General features: G+C 42.4%; 1 protein-coding gene and 1 long non-coding RNA gene across 3 annotated transcripts in view; one reads left to right on the top strand and one right to left on the bottom strand.

The window, feature by feature from the left end:
• The window catches only part of crocc2 (ciliary rootlet coiled-coil, rootletin family member 2), a 46,700-nt gene extending 29,288 nt beyond the window's left edge, over positions 1 to 17,412 (top strand). The window contains exons 20-36 of one of the 2 annotated variants that reach the window (XM_088078094.1): positions 11 to 180; positions 995 to 1,174; positions 1,583 to 1,717; positions 1,791 to 1,934; positions 5,648 to 5,886; positions 6,581 to 6,740; positions 6,832 to 6,999; positions 8,673 to 9,057; positions 9,535 to 9,659; positions 9,914 to 10,034; positions 10,123 to 10,286; positions 11,096 to 11,536; positions 12,105 to 12,254; positions 12,340 to 12,540; positions 14,018 to 14,159; positions 16,402 to 16,581; positions 16,710 to 17,412. In XM_088078094.1, coding sequence (XP_087934220.1) covers positions 11 to 180; positions 995 to 1,174; positions 1,583 to 1,717; positions 1,791 to 1,934; positions 5,648 to 5,886; positions 6,581 to 6,740; positions 6,832 to 6,999; positions 8,673 to 9,057; positions 9,535 to 9,659; positions 9,914 to 10,034; positions 10,123 to 10,286; positions 11,096 to 11,536; positions 12,105 to 12,254; positions 12,340 to 12,540; positions 14,018 to 14,159; positions 16,402 to 16,581; positions 16,710 to 16,921 — 3,317 coding nt within the window. In that variant the 3' untranslated portion in view covers positions 16,922 to 17,412. The remainder of the gene's footprint in view (positions 1 to 10; positions 181 to 994; positions 1,175 to 1,582; positions 1,718 to 1,790; positions 1,935 to 5,647; positions 5,887 to 6,580; positions 6,741 to 6,831; positions 7,000 to 8,672; positions 9,058 to 9,534; positions 9,660 to 9,913; positions 10,035 to 10,122; positions 10,287 to 11,095; positions 11,537 to 12,104; positions 12,255 to 12,339; positions 12,541 to 14,017; positions 14,160 to 16,401; positions 16,582 to 16,709) is intronic. The other variant, XM_042483944.2, reaches the window with a different exon arrangement.
• On the bottom strand, positions 4,852 to 8,843 carry LOC121941203 (uncharacterized). The gene is made up of 4 exons (XR_006105729.2): positions 8,612 to 8,843; positions 6,798 to 6,973; positions 5,551 to 5,668; positions 4,852 to 5,344 (listed from the first exon to the last, which is right to left on the bottom strand). It is a non-coding gene; the product is annotated as an uncharacterized LOC121941203 (long non-coding RNA).
• Positions 17,413 to 17,522: the final 110 nt, after the last annotated feature.

Raw genomic sequence — 17,522 nt, 5'->3', positions numbered from 1 at the left:
ATGTGTGCAGGGGATGCTGCTCGGATGCGTGTGGATGCTGAATGCCAGTTTGCACAAGCTGCACAAGAGCGGAGTAAGCTGGAGGAGAAGCTGGCCCAGGTGGAGAGGAGTGCCCTGCTGACCCTGAACAGCAAAGAGCAGATTCACAGAGAGCAGCTTGAAGCTGAGCGCAGACAAAAGGTTCAATAAGACTTATATTGACTGACAACATTTAAATCAGATGTTTTTGCTGTCTCTTAACCCTTTGAAACCTCAGCAAACTGACGTCTTTTCTTTCAAAACATGGGAAGATGGTAATGAGCAATTTAACAATAGCAAGAAATTAGTAAAATGTTGCAAGAAAAATATCTGAAATTAACAAAAAAATAACAAAAATAGGAAATTACATCAAAAAGAAGTGAGAAAATAATAAATGCATAAACAGTAAATATATTTGTAACCCATTTTTAAACATATGATCATAATAACTGTAAATATTTTTCATTATATTTTTCCCTAGCTAATTGATAATTTTTTGAGTTCAGGTAACATTTTACTAAGAAATTAGTAAAACGTTACAACAAAGTACCTGAAATGTACAACAACAAAAAAAAGAACAAAATTAAGAAATGACATGAAAAAAAGTGATAAAATAATAGTGTATATAGTAAATCATTTTTGTAACCCATTTTAATATTATTTATTATTATTTTGTTTGATATTTTTCCCAAGCTATTTGATCATTTTCTAATGATTCTCTCTCTTTTTATCTTTTTTTTTAAAGCTAAATTTCAGGACATTTTCTTGTCACCTTTAACCAATTTTTTGCGTTTTGTGGGACATTTTAAGTCACTCATTGCCTTTTTTCCCCATGCTTTTAAATGAAATCAAGCCCATTTGCTCATGTTTCAAAGATCTAAATGCTTGTGAAAGGTGTCTGAAGGCAGCACAAGAAAACTGATCCAGATGTCAAAGTGTTAACTAATCAGGAGTGTGTGTGTTTGGTGGTTGACAGGAGCAACAGTGTGCGGAGCTGACAGTTCAGCGGGAGCAGGCCGAGGAGCAGCTGCGTAGACAGTGTGAGGAGCGGCGTGCGCACAGCCAGAAGGAGCTGCAGCAGGTGCAGGAGGAGCTGGCCAGGCTGCAGCAGGACTACAACCAAAGCCTCCTGCAGGCTGAGAGTGAGAAGCAGCAGGTGTGTGAGGTGGTCTTCTTGGGCTTGTTACGATTGTTTATGAACCTTTAAATGTTGGAGTAATTTAGGACAGGCCGAGGGTCAGAGGATTGTCTCATAAGCACAACATCCCAAGTTTTGTATTCACAGTTGTTGGTGTATGTCCGTCAAAAGCCACATGTCCTGCCAGTATCCCAGGCTGTTCTCATGCACTGTTTGTACATGTAAAGTCTGTTTGAGGAGGAAGATTTTGGTGGTGGATTGGTCAAACAACCACAGGACTTACCCCAGGATGCCTGTGTTTCTATAAAACAAAGTAAACTTTTAGTACAAGCACGATAGCTTCTATATGTCCAAGTACCCATGGCCGAACTTTTTGCAAACTATAGTATGGTTGTCCATGACCTTGCGGTCTTCTGTTGTGACCAGGCTTTGTCCCAGAAGGAGGCAGAGAAGGCTGCCCTCATGGAGAAGCTCGCCGCCCTGCAGCAGGAGCTGACCACAGCAGGCATGGAGCTCGAATGCATGCAGAGGGAGGCGCTCAGCAAACAGGAGCAGGAGAAGGTAAAATATGTAACCGTAAAATTTGTTTTGTGTCACTTATCTTGTGATCCTCACTGATTTGTCTTTGTTTCAGAATGCAACAGTTGTCCTTCAGTCTGAGCTGCAGGACTTGCGGACTCAGTTTGAGGAGTCCTTGAACTCCCATGAGAACCTCAAGAAGAGTCTGATCGAGCAGGTCAAAGAGCTGAACCAACAGAGAGAACAAGCACAACAAGAGGTGAGAACTTTAAAGAATTCAACACTTTTTTTAGCCTTTTTTGTAAAGGGGACCTGAAAACCCATTAACTTCAAGGCGAGGAAATGGAAGTGCAAAAATGTTAACTCATTTCTGGGTTTAGAACTCATCCCTACAGCACTCTACAGTCTGTTTCAAATAGTTTTTTCTACTTTCGCGACAACACGCTCTTGACAGATTTCCATTTATAGTCTCTGGCATGTTTACTCTGTATGCACTGCTACATGTAGCTGTATGCTAACATCAAGGAAACGTGATCTTGGTGTAGGATGTTGTTAATTTCTCCCTGACTTCAGATTATATCCCTTCTTGAACTTGTCTGATTAGGTCTTGATGCTTTTATTAGTGATTTTTCATTATTAAAAAGTGGCAAAGATCGGGAAACGTTGACCAATCAGAGCATAGGGGCTTTTTTCGGAAGGGGGACTGAAAGAGACAGGCGCTAATATTGAGCGTTTCAGACAGAGGGTGAATACAGGTGTTACAGCACAAACAGTATGAGAGAAATCGAGTATTTTTTGAACATCAAAGGATGTCAACATGTTCAAATAGAATAGAATAGAAACCTAAAATACAAGTATGAACCTCAAAATGAGCGTTATAGATCCCCTTTAAACACAGATATGGTTGTCTCTTGTGATACCAGCGTATAATAATATTAGTTACAACGATGACTCACACAGGATGCCCGTGTCAAGTGAATGTTAGGATGCTGATCTGGAAACATAAAGCAGATTGTGGAATATATAGGCTGAATGTCACTGGAGGTGGTTTGTACAGTAGGATCACAGAAATGGATAGGAAATTACAGGTTTGTTTTGCTTGGCGTGTGATGGGAGACCATGGATCTGCTTCTAGCGTGAGTGCGAGTTTGCACCAATTAGTACCAGTGTGAGGGAGAGCCATTTACCATCGGCCGCTGTTGACATTGGCCGACGCCACAGAGCTTTACTAGCATCAGGGTGCCATCAGGTGCAGAGCGCACGCGGCCAAATCCTACAAGGAGAGGTGGTGTCCGCTCTTAAGACTCCCTCTCAGCACTCGCTCTCTTTTTCCTGTCAAGTCCAGCGGAGGCGAAATTTGGTTCCATTGACCCTAATATAAACATAAAAGCGCAATTAGAGACTATAATTTTGGCTGAGTGACATACCTCCCCGAGCCAAATGAGAGCTGTAAATCTCATCTCTTGGGGTTGCTTGAGGTCAGGATTCCAGCCACAGGGTCTCTGGGCGTTTTAGTGAAATAACACGCTCACAGTCACCTCATTAAGACGTGACTGCGGAGTTGTAAGGGCCTCGCCGTGCCTTGATTTAAAACCCTGGTTTCCCTGGAAAACAGGATTGTTTATGTGTGTGGGGACCTTTTTTTTTGTTTCAGTGGGGGAAAAAAAGCAAAAATGAGTATCATCCTGTCTTCGCTCTGTCTCCTTAGTCTTGTCAAAGAATAGTGAATGAGGTTGTGTGGAGCCAGAGCAGAGGAGATTTGAGGTTTGGACAGCCCTCCCTGACATATATCACGTCAAGCCTCAGCGACACTGTCATATTTGGCCGCAAACCCCTGCTCGTTTCCTTGTTTGATTATTTTCACTAATCCCAACTCAGGATTCTCATGTCAGACGGTGACAAAGCAGGAGTGAACGTGTGTGACAGAGAGCTAGTGAGCATGAATGAGGAAGGAGAGAAGGAGACGGAGAGGGCGGAGGATACGGTCCCTGGTACCATAATATGAAATCAAAGTTTGAGTTAACCCCTTGTGTAAATAAGCCGGCGGGGGAGTGTTTATTTTCTCCCTTGAAGCAGCGAGAGGCTGGCTCCACTGGGACTCCAGGTCCCCCTCTCCCATCCACATAACACAACACTGCTGCCCTCATATCCCCTGGCCTTCTCCTCCCCCATAAAATCAGATAAAATAAAGTATAATTGGCCAGATCAGCACCAGCTTGTTTTCTCACATTAGAGTTTATGAGAAAGAACCATCTTGTGTGGCCTCTGAACATAACACTCCTGCTCCTCATCCTCTCCCTCCTCCTCCTCCTCTCCCTCCTCCTCCTCCTCCTCCTCCAGCACCTCCGGGGGGGCTGCTGTTCATCATGTTGCTCTCTGTGGATTCTTTACACTGCGAGCTGTGGTAAGGAGACAGGGAGAGACAGCACCTGGCTACGGGCCCAACTGGCTCTTATCCGTGCCCAGATAAGCTCTGTCCTCCCCCCCGCTCGCGCTGCACACAACATATCGCCATAAAACAGAATATGGGTCATACGGTATCTTGAGATTGTGCACTTAAAATAGGAGTTGTTGAGGTGTAGCTTTCAAACAAAGACGCTCTAATGCATTATCCAATCCAAAATCTGATTTACAGTATGCTGAGGGATTTTTCCCATTCGATTCTGGTGATCACACACACGTGTTTGAGATTTTGATGTACTCTAGATAGCAGCCTAATAGAGGCTTTTGCTGAATTTTGAGAATATCGACTTTTGTGTGTGCTGGGTTATTGAATTTACACTGAACAAAAATGTAAACACTTTCCTTCCAATTTTCCATGAGTTGAAATAGAAGATCATAGACTTTTTCTGTACACGCAAAAGTCTTATTTTCCTCTCAAATTTTTTGCAGTAATTTGTTCAAATCTTTTAGCTGGCCTTACACCAAAGGACTTCAGGGTCAGAATGAAATCATAAGAGTTTTATCTGAGTTGTTGCATGGTCTTGTTATCCATCTTTTGGTGTAAGGTGATCATCGAACTCAGCCTGAGCAGTTTTAAGTCTCATTAATACGATCCTTGTGTAAATAAATACAATCTTAAGTTTTTGTGAAAACATATTGTATTACTACCTGAAAAAAAACAACTTGAAAATGAATTCCACACCACCATTGCTCAGTAATACACTGTCCTCTTTATTAAACCAGCTCTACAGAGAGGAGACAGAAGACGACTCTCTCATGACTGTCGAGTAGAGTAATGTTGTTAGGGAAAAAATGGCATTTGACTATAAAGTATTTCTGGAGTTTTAGCTGTGGTAATATTTCTAAAACTCCAGAAATACTTTATAGTCAACTTTAAAGTCAAGTTAGTTACAACGACTGACTGCTGTCAGGTCGAGACGCTGCTGACGATGACGAGTTTGCAGATGAGCTTCTCTGAGACGGTTTTTGAGCAGAAGTTTGTCAGTTTCAAAAAGCAGTCGTTGCATCAGTTGTTCAGGTGGTTCACGTGAAGACGCTGAATGTGGTGGTCTGAAGCTGATGTTGTTTGTTTTTGTGAGGCTGGTTGGATGTACTGCCAAATTCTTGGAAACATCATTGAAGACAGTTTATAGACGTGAATTGATCGTTTATTTTACTGCAAAGGTGTCTGGTGGGCATTCCTGCAGTGGCACGCTCCCTTAAAACCTGGAAGCAAAAAGCGTTGCATTTAGTTTAGTGTTTGTTAAAGGTTTTAAAGGAGTTTAAAGCTTATTTTTTAAAGTCCACATTAATTCTTTGATGAACTACTTTATACCAATTTCAAATTCATATCAGTAAATAAATTCTGAATTGAGTCGACAACCAATCAAGACACAAGTAACAAGAAAATAAGCAAAAATTAATCTGCTCACCTGATGAATAAGAGGTTTACTGTTTACCCATAAGACCTCCTAATTTATCTTCAATGACATATCATGTCTCTTATTCTTCATATATCTGGACATGAAGTCAGAGGGCCTTCGGCGGCGGCTGCAGGAGGCAGAAGATGGACTTATTAAAGAGCGAACGGAGCTGATTGAGGCCCACAGAGAGACCCAGGAGTGTGCAGAGGAGCGAGACAAGCAACGAAAAGAAGCTCTGGACCTGAGAAGACTTTTAGGTGATGAGACCAGAGAGAAAGAGGCCATCCAAGCCTCGAACCAGGAGCTCAGAGCTTTTATCAAGAGAGCAGAGAGTGACAACAGCAGGTATGGCCGTCACCAGGATTTCCAAGGATCCTTAAAGAGTCTTAAAGGCATTGAATTAACTAATCTAAAAATTAGGCCTTAATTGATAATAAATTGACTTAAATTAATCTTTCAAAAGTCTTAAAAGTGCTCTGGTGTGATTAAGGTTTTAAGCTTTTCTTTTTGCTGATGTTGCATTACAAAGTCTCAAAATAATTGATAATGTCCCTTTTTTTTTGCTAAATAGTAAAATGATGGGAATCCAAATAGTGCAATCTCACATGCAGGTTGAGAAACAAAATCGCCAAGAAAACCATCCAGAAATGCCAGATATTTCCCACTTCTGTTGGTAAACTGTACAGATATTTCATGATGTAATATGTTCATTGTCTTCCATGTGTTCTGCTCTAAAAAGGGTTGTTTTTTCAGCATTTGATGTGGATAATCTAACTTTTTCTTTTCAAAAGTCATATTTTATGTAACAATACACATTTGGGCAAAATAAAATTGTGCCCCTTCAAGTTTGGTTATTAGAAAATAGGCCTTAAACTAAATCCGAGTGGCATTTAAAAAGTCTTAAATCTACCTTGCCGTAAGCTGCAGGAACTCTGGCTGAGCTGTGGAAGTGCAGATTTCCTGTAAGTTCAGTAGTTTTTGTCTGAGCAACAATGGACTTTTTTAATTTTTTCTGTAACGCTTTCTGAATCTTGACTAGTTTGAGAAGAGCCGTTGAGGAGCGTGAGCAGAAAGTGGCCGTTTTAGAGGAATGTAAGAGCTCGATGCACCAAGAGGCAGCCGCTCTACGCAGCAGCATGAGAGAGCTGGAGAAGTGTCGCCTGCAGGCACGCAGAGATCTGCAGGAGCTGCGCAGACAGGTGAGAGATTATTGAAGGAACTACTTTCCATTTGATTTATTTTAAATAAAGGATTACCTTCGAGCAGTGTGTGCTACGTTAACATGAGCAGGTAAAGGTCCTCGAAGGCGAGAACAGCCGGCAGAAAGAGGAGCTGCGAGAGCTGCAGGCCCGGGTGTGTCAGGAGGAGCAGAAGGAGGAGGAGGCTCGTCGCGAGGCGTTCACTCTGAAGCAGAGAGTGCTGGAGTGCGATGCTGGAAGAGAAGCAGCGCTGAATGAGGTAGAAAGCCTCCGGGAAATAGTCTGTTAACAACATGTGAGAGCAAACATTCCTCCCATGCATCCCAATACCTGCCATACATAAATGATAACACACTGTACATTAACGGTTAGGGGTCATCTCGATATTACTTCTTGTGAATATAAATGAACAATAATTTAGGAACTGTTTAGCACTCATTTAGCACTTTATTCTTCATTATTCATACATATGGTATACATTTTAGATAGATTGTGAATTTTTGTTTAATCTTGAAATTTCCAGCTCGGCTCCTACAATAAATCTAAAATGCACTGTGTAAACAAAACTGTTACATTCATACTATTAAGTGATAAATATCTCTGTTAAAAAAATCTAAATATTAGTATGTGTTTAGGGGCAAAAATCAAGCAGTCGATTCTATAATATAGGGTTTTTTAACCCCTTGTGACCCATAACCCCATTTTGGGGTCCCCATATTCTCATGACCACAGCAGACAAGTGTCAAGTGAATGTATGGCGTATTTCTGTAAGAGCATGGAGGCAACTCCAAATGGATTCCTCATTATTATGATATATTTGAATTCTGGTTAATGTATCTTTTTTTCCACACTAAATATTAGAAATATCCAAACATCAGTCTTTGAAATATCCTAAAAATAGAGTATCTTAGCCCTGAAGAATAGTTACATCTCCAAAGTATTTTCTTGTTTGATTTTATAGCTCAGTCACAACTCTTGTCTTCTGACCTCTTATGAAACAGTTCAGAAACTCTATCAGTGAACTTGACAAGCTTGTCAGCTCAAAGCACATTAACCCTTAACAGAAACCATGTTCCTGTTATTCACACAAGTGTTTGTCACTAGATAACATTCAGGACATGTTACATCATGAATGACACTGCAGTGTTTTTAAACACTATTCTGGTTGGAACTATGATTAGCTTAAAGTCCATATTTCTGCATAAAATGGTATCCTTTTACTCAAACGCAACTTTCACAAAAACTTTTTTAAAAACTACCTTTTCTTGCATGTCTCCACAGTGAACAAAGAATCCAAAATTGTTGAATTGAAGTCATAGGTGTCCAATTTTAACAACAGTAAAACTATATTGAAATATTTGTTTACAAACTCGCATATAATTCATGCAGTATAGTATATTCTAAGTCTCATTTATCCAGTCATATGCTCAGTGTAGGCCTGAATGTAAAGTTAACTTATCTATGCTCTATTTAAAGCCAAAGTCCATTGACAAAAACTGTAATTTTACCTTGCTGAACACAGGAGCTGCTGGTCTGCTGCTGCCTCGATCAGGTAGTTTCTGTGTATCATCATGTGACTTTGGTAAATCCAAACTAAAACCAAAAACCAAAGTCACACCAACAAGCTGGATGATTATCAGATCCTGTGTTCAGCAAAGTTAAGTTACTGTTTTTTCAATGGAGTCTGGCTTTGGAGAGAATAAGTCTATTAGGTACTGAGCACACAACTGTTTCTAAAAAAAAAACTGCAAGCCAAATTAAACAGCTGACAGACAATTTGAGGAATGAGTTTACAAAAATTTGTGCCTTCATATTGTAAAGGTTGCTGCTCTAAAAGCACGACCTATATACTACGACAGAGTAACAAATACTTGCATGGCTTATCGATTAAAAGAGGTTTGTCTCGTGACTCTGTTCTGTGTGTTTGTGCAGGTTTCAGGTCTGCAGCGCCGTGTGGTAGAACTGGAGAAATCAGAGCATCAGAACCGAGACCTGCTTCAGGACAGAGAGGCTCATCAGCAGCAGTGTGACCAGCGGCACAGAGAAACTGTCGCCCAGCTGGAGGAAGCGCTAGAAGACGCCGGGATCCAGGTGAAGAAACTCTCTGTGCAGGTCGGTCTAGCTGAAAGCAAAGTCCGGGGTCTGGAGGAGCAGCTGGGCCTGGGCGATACCAAACGCAGAGACCTGGAGCTCAAGTTTGCGGGGTTGTGTTCAGCTGTGCGCCGCACTGTTGGCTCCACCCATTCATGGCCGTCAGGCACACCTGGGTCCCGCAGACGGTCTCCGTCTCCCTGGAGAAACCACCTGCAAGTTAAAGGTAGGATCATGGACTTTCATGTTAAGTTGTTGGCATGTTTTTTGTTATAAACAGTTGTTTTTTAATCACTAGAATATTGCACGGATGTGTGATACGACTATTGTTGTATGCATTTGTTGGGAGAAACATCAATCATCTGATGTTTTAGCAAAGTCTCCAAAGTCTAGATTCACTTCAGGCAACAGGAGAGGATCAAATAATCTGGATCCCTCTTACGCACCGTATCTGCAAAATAGCTACTTGTGCTTGTATCCAGTGCTCCATAATACATGTGCGCAACCAACACGTGTTGACTTTTACATCTGAGATAAGGCACTTTGCACCATTATGGATGGACTATGGATGTAAATTAGCAGTCCTGCTAAGATCAACATATTTACATTTTTTTTCTATACTGATGTTCATTAATATGCTGTGTCCTTTTTAAATAAACTTTAAAGTAATGAATAAATGTGTTCTCTGTGTTCTCTGGGGCAGATGCTGAGACAGATGGATATGTTTTGTTCTTGTCTCGTGGTGAAGATGAAGATCTGGACGTGGACTCGGTGCATACTGCTCTGCGGGAATTCCAGCAGGAATTCAGGGACACGCAAAGAGACAGGGTATATTTTAACTTCTTTATACCTATGCAAAAGCTCAAACTTCAGACTCTGAGTGGGATTGGTGACCTAACGTTGGTCTTGCTTTTCAAACGACAACATCATCACCTTTGACACTTCTTATCTGTTTTTGTTTTTTAATTAGCCTTCATTTAACCAGGTTTGTCCCACTGTGATCAAATATCTCGTTTACACGGGAGGCCTGGCCAAGAATAACCAAGAATAATTAATCTCATAAAGACGTCTTACTCCTTCAGGATGAAGCCAAGGCTCAGATAGTTGGTCTAAGTCAGCAGGTGACGGAGCTCCAAGGCAGCCAGGATAAGTCAGCCACTCAACTGCAACAACTACAAAAGTCCTTGAAGCAGTCGGAGCAGGGTAAGAAAACCAGTGCATCCCACAAACAAAGTAAATATCTGCTAATAATTCTGTTTAGATATACAGCATATTTGACATTTTGTTTCAGGAAAAAGAGAGATGACGGAGCGAATGCATGAGGCACACGCATCGCTTTCTTTGCAGGAGGAAGTAGTGCGTCGGACAGAGAGGGAGAAAAGAAACCTTGAGGAGGAAATAGCTCAATGCAGGACGAGCCTGCAAGCGGCTGAGACTGAATCCAGGGCTCTGCAAGTATGTAAAGGACAAAACACTGATAATCACTGACATTAAAAGGGGCCTATTCTGCTCATTAACAGGTTTTCACTTGTATTTTTGGTTTTTACGAGAACATGTTCACATGCTTTAATGTTAAAAAAACACTTCTGAACACAACTAGACAATGTTCCAGCAGGAATATAATGCGAAATCAGGGAGAAATTAACTTAATCTGCAACCATGATGTTAGCAGGTAGCTGCATGTAGCAGTGTATGTAACACTTGCAACAGTGTGCCTGTTTCAGATAACCATATAAAGAAATCTGTCATGAGCACAAAAAATGAATTATTTTCAATAGTACTACATGCAAAGTAAAGTTGTTTTTTGTTTTTTTTGATGATCTTAGTCTGGGATATGTCAATGACTTACAGCAATATTGGTTGTGATAGTGCACCTAGCGGAAATAGCATGTTTTTTCTACAAATGCCAAGTATGATAAAAATGACAAATATAGTCAAATTTACAAATTAAAAGTAAAAAGGCCAGAATGACACCCAGAAATAATACAATGCACGTTTTGAATGCACTAAACAATATGAATATAACAACTTTGGTTTCCACAGTGTATTTTAGACTTACTGTAGGAGCTGAGCTGGAAATTCCAAGATTAAACAAAAAATACACAATCTTGCCGAAACTTATGCCATATGCATGAACAAAGCCAAAATTATCAAAAAATGAAGAATGAAAAGTGCATAAAATGCACCAAACAATCTTCAATGGTTAAACAACATACAGCATCCTCAGTGGCAGCTTATAAACATTTTTGCTAATCCCTCTACAGGAAAAGTTGGAGCTCTTGCAAAGCTCAGAATCTCGTGCAAATGTCGAACAGCAGAAGCTGAAGGAGTCTCTGCAGGCAGCGGAGAGCAGGGTGAGCCGTCTGGAGCTCTCCCAGCGCACCCTCGAAGGTGAGCTGCAGAGGGCCCAGCTGAGGGCAGCAGAGCTGGATGCAGAGGCGGGGGCGCTGCAGGAAAGACTGACGGAGCTGCGGAGGAAGCTGGGTGAGAGCGAGGACCGGTGTGCAGCGCTCAGGATCAGTGAGGAGAGGCTGGCCACGTCACTGGCTCGAGCTGAGCAGCACGAGAGCCAGCTGAGAGAACAGATCCACAAATTGTCCAACACACTCAGTGACAACAGGAGCAGCAGCGGAGCCCTGCAGGAGCAGATCACACAGCTGCAGAGGGCTCTGACTGCCAGTGAGCAGGACCGAAGGCTGCTGCAGGTACAAAGGAACCTCTCTGCATCATAAAACAAGTCATGTGCACTATGAGTTTTTTTATTTGTAAGCTTTACCCCTCTCTTGACACAAAGATGTTTGATTGAAATTTCAAAATAAGATGAATAGCCCCCCCCCCATCGCTGTGCTTTGATTTACAGTGCAGCTATGTAACATTCTCAGCTCCAGACTGAGCATTTTTATTTACATTTGCGTCTGTGGTTTTCCTGAACGACCTCAAAGACTGAGCAATAAAACGCTCAGGCAAGCTCATTAATTCTCCAAGAGCTTCTCAGGAGAGCTTTCCGGTCTTAGTTTGGGACTGCACTTTAAAGATACTGAGCAAACAAAAACATAACATGCTTGGTATAAATCTCCTGATTTGCTCAAAAGCTGTCAGGTCATTGCTGTAAAAAGCACAAGAGAAGTCCCAACTCATGCCTGCTGCGTTCAAAAATATGTCAAGGACTGTAAAAAGAGACAGAATATAAAGGAAGGGGAGGGATATGGGTCAGCCTAAGTGCAAACTCGTGTTTTGATGAAACTTATTTGATGAACATGTGTGTGCCCATAGGAACGTCTGGATAAAACACGGGATGCCCTTTCAGAGAGAAAGAGGGTGAACCACACACTAACAGAGCAGACCCAGAACTTTCAGAGAGCCCAAGAGGAGTTAGAGCTTCAAATTTCTGAGCTGGAGAAACATAACAGGACACTGAAGGAGGTGAGTCTCTCTGAGGTTAAAATGCAAATAAAGGTGCAAAGGTTGAGGCTCTGTTTTGATGTACAGATGACTGAATGTTTCCCAGAGCTTGAAGCGGCAGCAGGAAGCTGAACTGGAGGTGCAGGGGAGCTCCCAGCAGCTGCAGCGAGAGAAGGAGGAGCTCCAGGAGAAGGTCACCGATCTTCAGAGCTCTCTGCAAAAACTACAGAGTGAGAGAGCAGAGATGGAGAGAGCACTGACACGACTCAGTAAAGACAAGTCAGCACTCAGGAAGACACTAGAGAGGGTGAGCTCAAAATGCTGCATTATGCTTTAAGAATAATTTGACATCTGGGAAAATAAGTGTATTCTCTTTATTATCAAGTTACATGAACAGTATGTATGACAAATATGAAGCTGCTGCCAGCAGCCACTTAGTTCATCTTAGCATAAAAACTTGAAATGGAGACACAGCCAGCGTATTTTCCAAAATATCAAACTGTTTGGTCATCACCGGCGGAGAATGGCCAGGTGAGCCACTGGGTGCCCCTCTAGGGTGCCCTTCCTCTAGACGAAATGTGATGAAATGCCCTCTAAGGTGCAAAACCTAGTGAAGTGCTCTCAAGGAGGCTCTTCCAGTGGAGAAAACGTTGTAGCGCCCTCTCAGGTGCTCTTCTATTGGAAAAAACATGATCAAGTGTCCTCTATTGTGCCTTTGCAGTGGACAAAGAATGATAAGGTTTCATTCTTGAGAGCTCTTCCAGTATAGAAAACATCATAAAATGTCATCTTGGATACCCTTCTTTTGAGAAAACGTAGGGTGCCCACTGAGTAGAGAAAATATGATAAAGTGCCCTTTTGGGTGCCCTTCCACTGCAAAAAAAAACATGACAAAATCCTCTCTAGGGTGCCCGTCCAGTGGAGAAAAAGTGCAGTCTGAAGTGCCCTTCAAGTCGTGAAAACATAATGATGTGCCCTCTTAGGTGCTCTTGCAGTAGCAAAAATGTAAAAAGTGTCCCCTAGGATGCCCTACCAGTAAAGACAATACGTTAAAGTGCCCTCTAAAGTGCTCCTCTGGTGGAAAAAATGTGATGAAGTGCCATTTTTCCTGCCCTTCATGCTGTTGCCCCACTGCATGCAGCTGGTGCCCTTTTACATTTTTCTTCCCCTGCCCCTTAGACAGCCTGAGTCCGCCACTGAAAGTCACGACCCCCCTTTTGTGGGACCCCAGAACACTGACCAACTTTTTCTCAGAAGACCTGAAAAGTCTTGGTGCTGAAAATGAGGTAAAAAATCTGAGATGTAATATATAATAAGTACAATATAGAAAAGAGCCAAACCACAAAGGGCTTTAAAATGTAATTAAAGGCATCTTAAAGTCAAGGGTAAAACTGCTGGAAGCCCGTGTACTCGTACTGTAGAAGCCAGGACTGAAGTAATATGTGTTTAGTGTCGGTCAGAAGCCTCGCTGCCACATTCTGGATCAAATGAAGACGTCCAGTTGCCGAAGCAATAAAGCACGTAAATGGGCAGTTACATTAATCCATACAGAAGAGTAATTTGCTGGAGTTTGTCATCTGCGTAACATCATTTGTTCCTTTTTTCCACGAATTCATCTCCTTTGTCTCACATTGTACAGAGTGATCGTGGAAACATGTAGGTGGACTGTGAGAACCGAGAGGCTCTGCGCTTGGCTTCTGCTACACGCATTACAGGAAGGCACATGAGCGCAGAACAATCATGGTAAAGTCGTTCACATTATGTCACCCTCGTGTTGTTGTCAGGTGGAGATGGAGAGGCTGAGGAGGGAGGAGGAGGCGGCGTCGGCAGCCAGAGAGAAGGAGCAGTTGGGACAGACAGTCCGCAGCCTGGAGCAGGAGCTGGCTGCAAAGCAGGACGAGCTGCAGACTGTGCAGGTGAGTGCAGGTGAGCGGAGCAAAGCCAGGGAGGGAGCAGGCGTCACACTGTGTTTACCGTCATGAATGAAATACTTCTACATTAATAAGTAGAGCGGATCAATCAAGTACTCTCTCAAATGATGCCAGTCAAATAGTAACCGGATTTTGCGTGAACGATGGGCTAGTTATCCATTCGATGGAGAAGGCAGCTTCTCACAAACACATGACGTAGGAAACACATCACGCCCGTCCTGGCCGAACTATCTGGCTCCTCTTTCAGTGCAGAATTCACTTTAAGAATATATTGATTACTTTTAAATCCCTGTATGGTCTGACTCCACATTCAGAACTCTTAACCCCTTTTTCTGCTCTGAGACGCCTCAGATTAGATGAATCAAATGCATGATCCCGACAATAGCGGGATCATGCTTTTACTGTTTTAGCTCAAATTCTGTGGAACCATCTCACCGTCAATATGAAATCAACCAAGTGAGTATATATGTATATATTTATTATTTTTCAAATGTTTTAATGTTGTTTCACATTTTGTGTCATCTCTCTGGCCACTTCTTAAGATCTCTGCTTTTATTGCATTTTTTAAAAATAATTTTCTTCCATTTTTTTGTTTTTCTTATACTGTTTATTATTAATATTATCAGTGATGAACAGTAATGATTATTTCAACCAATACCAATAAACCGATAATTAAAGCATGCTAATAAATGACAGTATCAGGGCCGGATCTAGACATTTTGGTGCCCTAGAAGAGACTTATATCACCTGTTGGACAATGAGAGCAGGGCGGACATTTGGAGGCCCCAGTGGACAATGAGAGTGGCACGGACAACGGCAGAGACACCGGCAGAGCGGACAATATCGGAGACACCGGCGGAGAAAGAGAGCGAAGTGGACACTGGCAGAGACACCAGCGGAGCGGACAATGGCGCAGAAAGAGAGCGGAGGGGACAACAGCAAAGAAAAAGAGCGGAGGCGACAACGGCGGAGACGCCGGCGGTGAATGAGAGCGGAGCGGACAATGGCGGAGAAAGAGAGCAGATCGGATAACGACGGAGACACCGGCAGAGAATGAGAGCGGAGCGGACACCGGCAGAGTCACCGGTGGAGAAAGAGGGCGGAGCGGACAACAGCGGAGACACCAGCGGAGCAGACAACGGGAGAGAATGAGAGCGGAGCGGACACCGGCAGAGAAAGAGAGCGGAGCGGACAATGGCGGAGACGCCAGCGGAGAAAGAGAGTGGAGAGGACACCGGCGGAGCGGAGCGGACAACGGCGGAGACACCGGCGGAGCGGAAAACGGCGGAGACACTAGCAGAGAATGAGAGCGGAGCGGATCAGCCAGCATCAGTAACTCATCCCCAACTTACTCTTTCAGACCGCAGTGCCACCAGGGCACAGACATGTAATATCGTCCCTCCTGGAGATGTTTTTTTTTCCTCACTCTGTGTTTTGCATCTTTTTTTGTGTGTCTCTTTGTAGGTGTTTTGAGTCTCTTTCATGATTGTTTTGTGTTTCTTTGTAGTTTTTTGTCTGTTTGTAGTCTCTGTGGCCATTCTGTCTCTCTGTAGTTGATTTAAATCATTTTTTGTGGTTGCTGTTTCTTTTTGTTGTTTTGTGGGTTTTTTGAGTTTGCAGTTTTTTGTTTGTTGTCTTTGTAGTCTATTTAAATATCTTTGTAGCAGTTTTGAGTCTCTGTGTTTGCATGTTTTTTTTGTTATTCTGTGTTTCGGTAGTTTGGTTTTTTGTCTGTAGTCTTTTTTAATCTCTAGTAGTTTTGAGCCTATTTTTTGATTGTTTTGTGTCTTTTTGTGGTTATTTTGCATCACTGTAGTTTTTTGGGGGGGGGCCTCTTTATATGGTTTTTGCGTTTCTTTTTTTTCTCTATTTGTAGCCTTGAATCTCTTTGTAGTCATTTTGATTCTTTTTGTGGTTGTTTTGACGCTTTTTTGTGTTCATTTTGTGTCCGATTGTTGTGGTTTGATTGACTCTCCAACAAGTTAAAAATCACTTCAAACAGAGGCTCTAGACCATGGGCCCCCTGTCCCCATGGGCCTAAGGGAACATCCCTGTTTTCACTAACTTGTGTTTTCAGTTTTATAATAACAGGTAAGAACCTGCTGTGAGTCAGGGATCATAGTGACGTCAGTAACCCTCTGTGTCCCCCCTCTGCTCATTACTGATTACCCTTATTGACCCTTATCTTTCTTTAATTCTTGTTTTCAAATCTATAAACTCATGTGAACTGTCTTCAGGCCCAGAGCTCCCAGTTGGAACACTCTCATGCACAGCGCCTCCTGGAGGTGACAGCCCGCCATCACCAGGAGCTGGATTTGGAGACGGATCGTCTGAGAGACAGCCAGCTCCAAGCAGAGCGAGCCTTGGAGAGCAGAGAGAAGGCCCATCGCCAGAGGGTCAGATGTCTGGAGGAGCAGGTATTTTAACTCAAAGTGTGGATAATTTGTTGGAAAGGGCTTTCTTTTGTACTCCAGGTTTGTCTTTCTTTTTCTTTGCATTCGTCCACTTACTTTCAATTTGTTTTCTGTTTCTTTGCCTGAAATAGGTGTTGACTCTGAAAGAGCAGCTGGATCAGGAGACAAGAAGACGACAGGCCTATTTCAATCAGATGCTTCAGCCGGGTGTGTAAGCAGAGACCCTGCAGTGAAGTATGTAGCACCTCTGGCTTCCTCATTCACTGTTCCTCTGGCAGCTTCCCAACAACATTATGTTACAAGCTACGTCCACATTTGGAAGCACACACAAACACACTCCTAAGGCGTTTGCTCCCACCCATGCACATGTGCACACCGGATTACATTAATCTGCAGGAAAACTCAACAACAACAAACAATGAGTGTTTTGTTTATAAGTGGACTGGACGTGCCAAATTGTTTTAAGGATTTCCTCTGGCTCGCTGCAGTTGGCGTTGCTAAGTCTGTTTATGCTGTGTCAAATTTTTTTTTAGGAAACAATGTGATGGAAGGTTTTCTCGTATGGTGCTTTATTCTGCTCTTACGAGTGTTCCTACACTCATTTGTCATGTTGATTATGTACCAATTTTATATGTCATAATCACTGTTTGTGTAATGAGAATATATATCCAAATATTTACAGTAATTGGTTGCAGATTTTGCTGGTGCTGTGATTTAGTAGTGTTTTCAGGCAGCCATAAAGATCTTATAACTGATTTATTTTATTATGCATTTAAATCAGCAGATAGTGTGTGCAAAAGTTTTGATTGTTTTTAATAAACTGGGTGTATCAGAGGACATTTTTTAACTGTTTTTGGGAAAGATAAAGAGAATCGATGGTGTTTATTCTACCGGCCGCACAACTTTGTTATGGGAAAAGTTTTCTGCGAAGGACAGCGCTGCCC

Source organism: Plectropomus leopardus, chromosome 5 (assembly GCF_026936395.1).
Source record: "Plectropomus leopardus strain MGB_pleo_1.0 chromosome 5, ASM2693639v1, whole genome shotgun sequence".
NCBI lineage: Eukaryota > Metazoa > Chordata > Actinopteri > Perciformes > Serranidae > Plectropomus > Plectropomus leopardus.
Note: the sequence above shows the minus strand (reverse complement) of the source record. Positions and strands in the feature narration are given on the sequence as shown.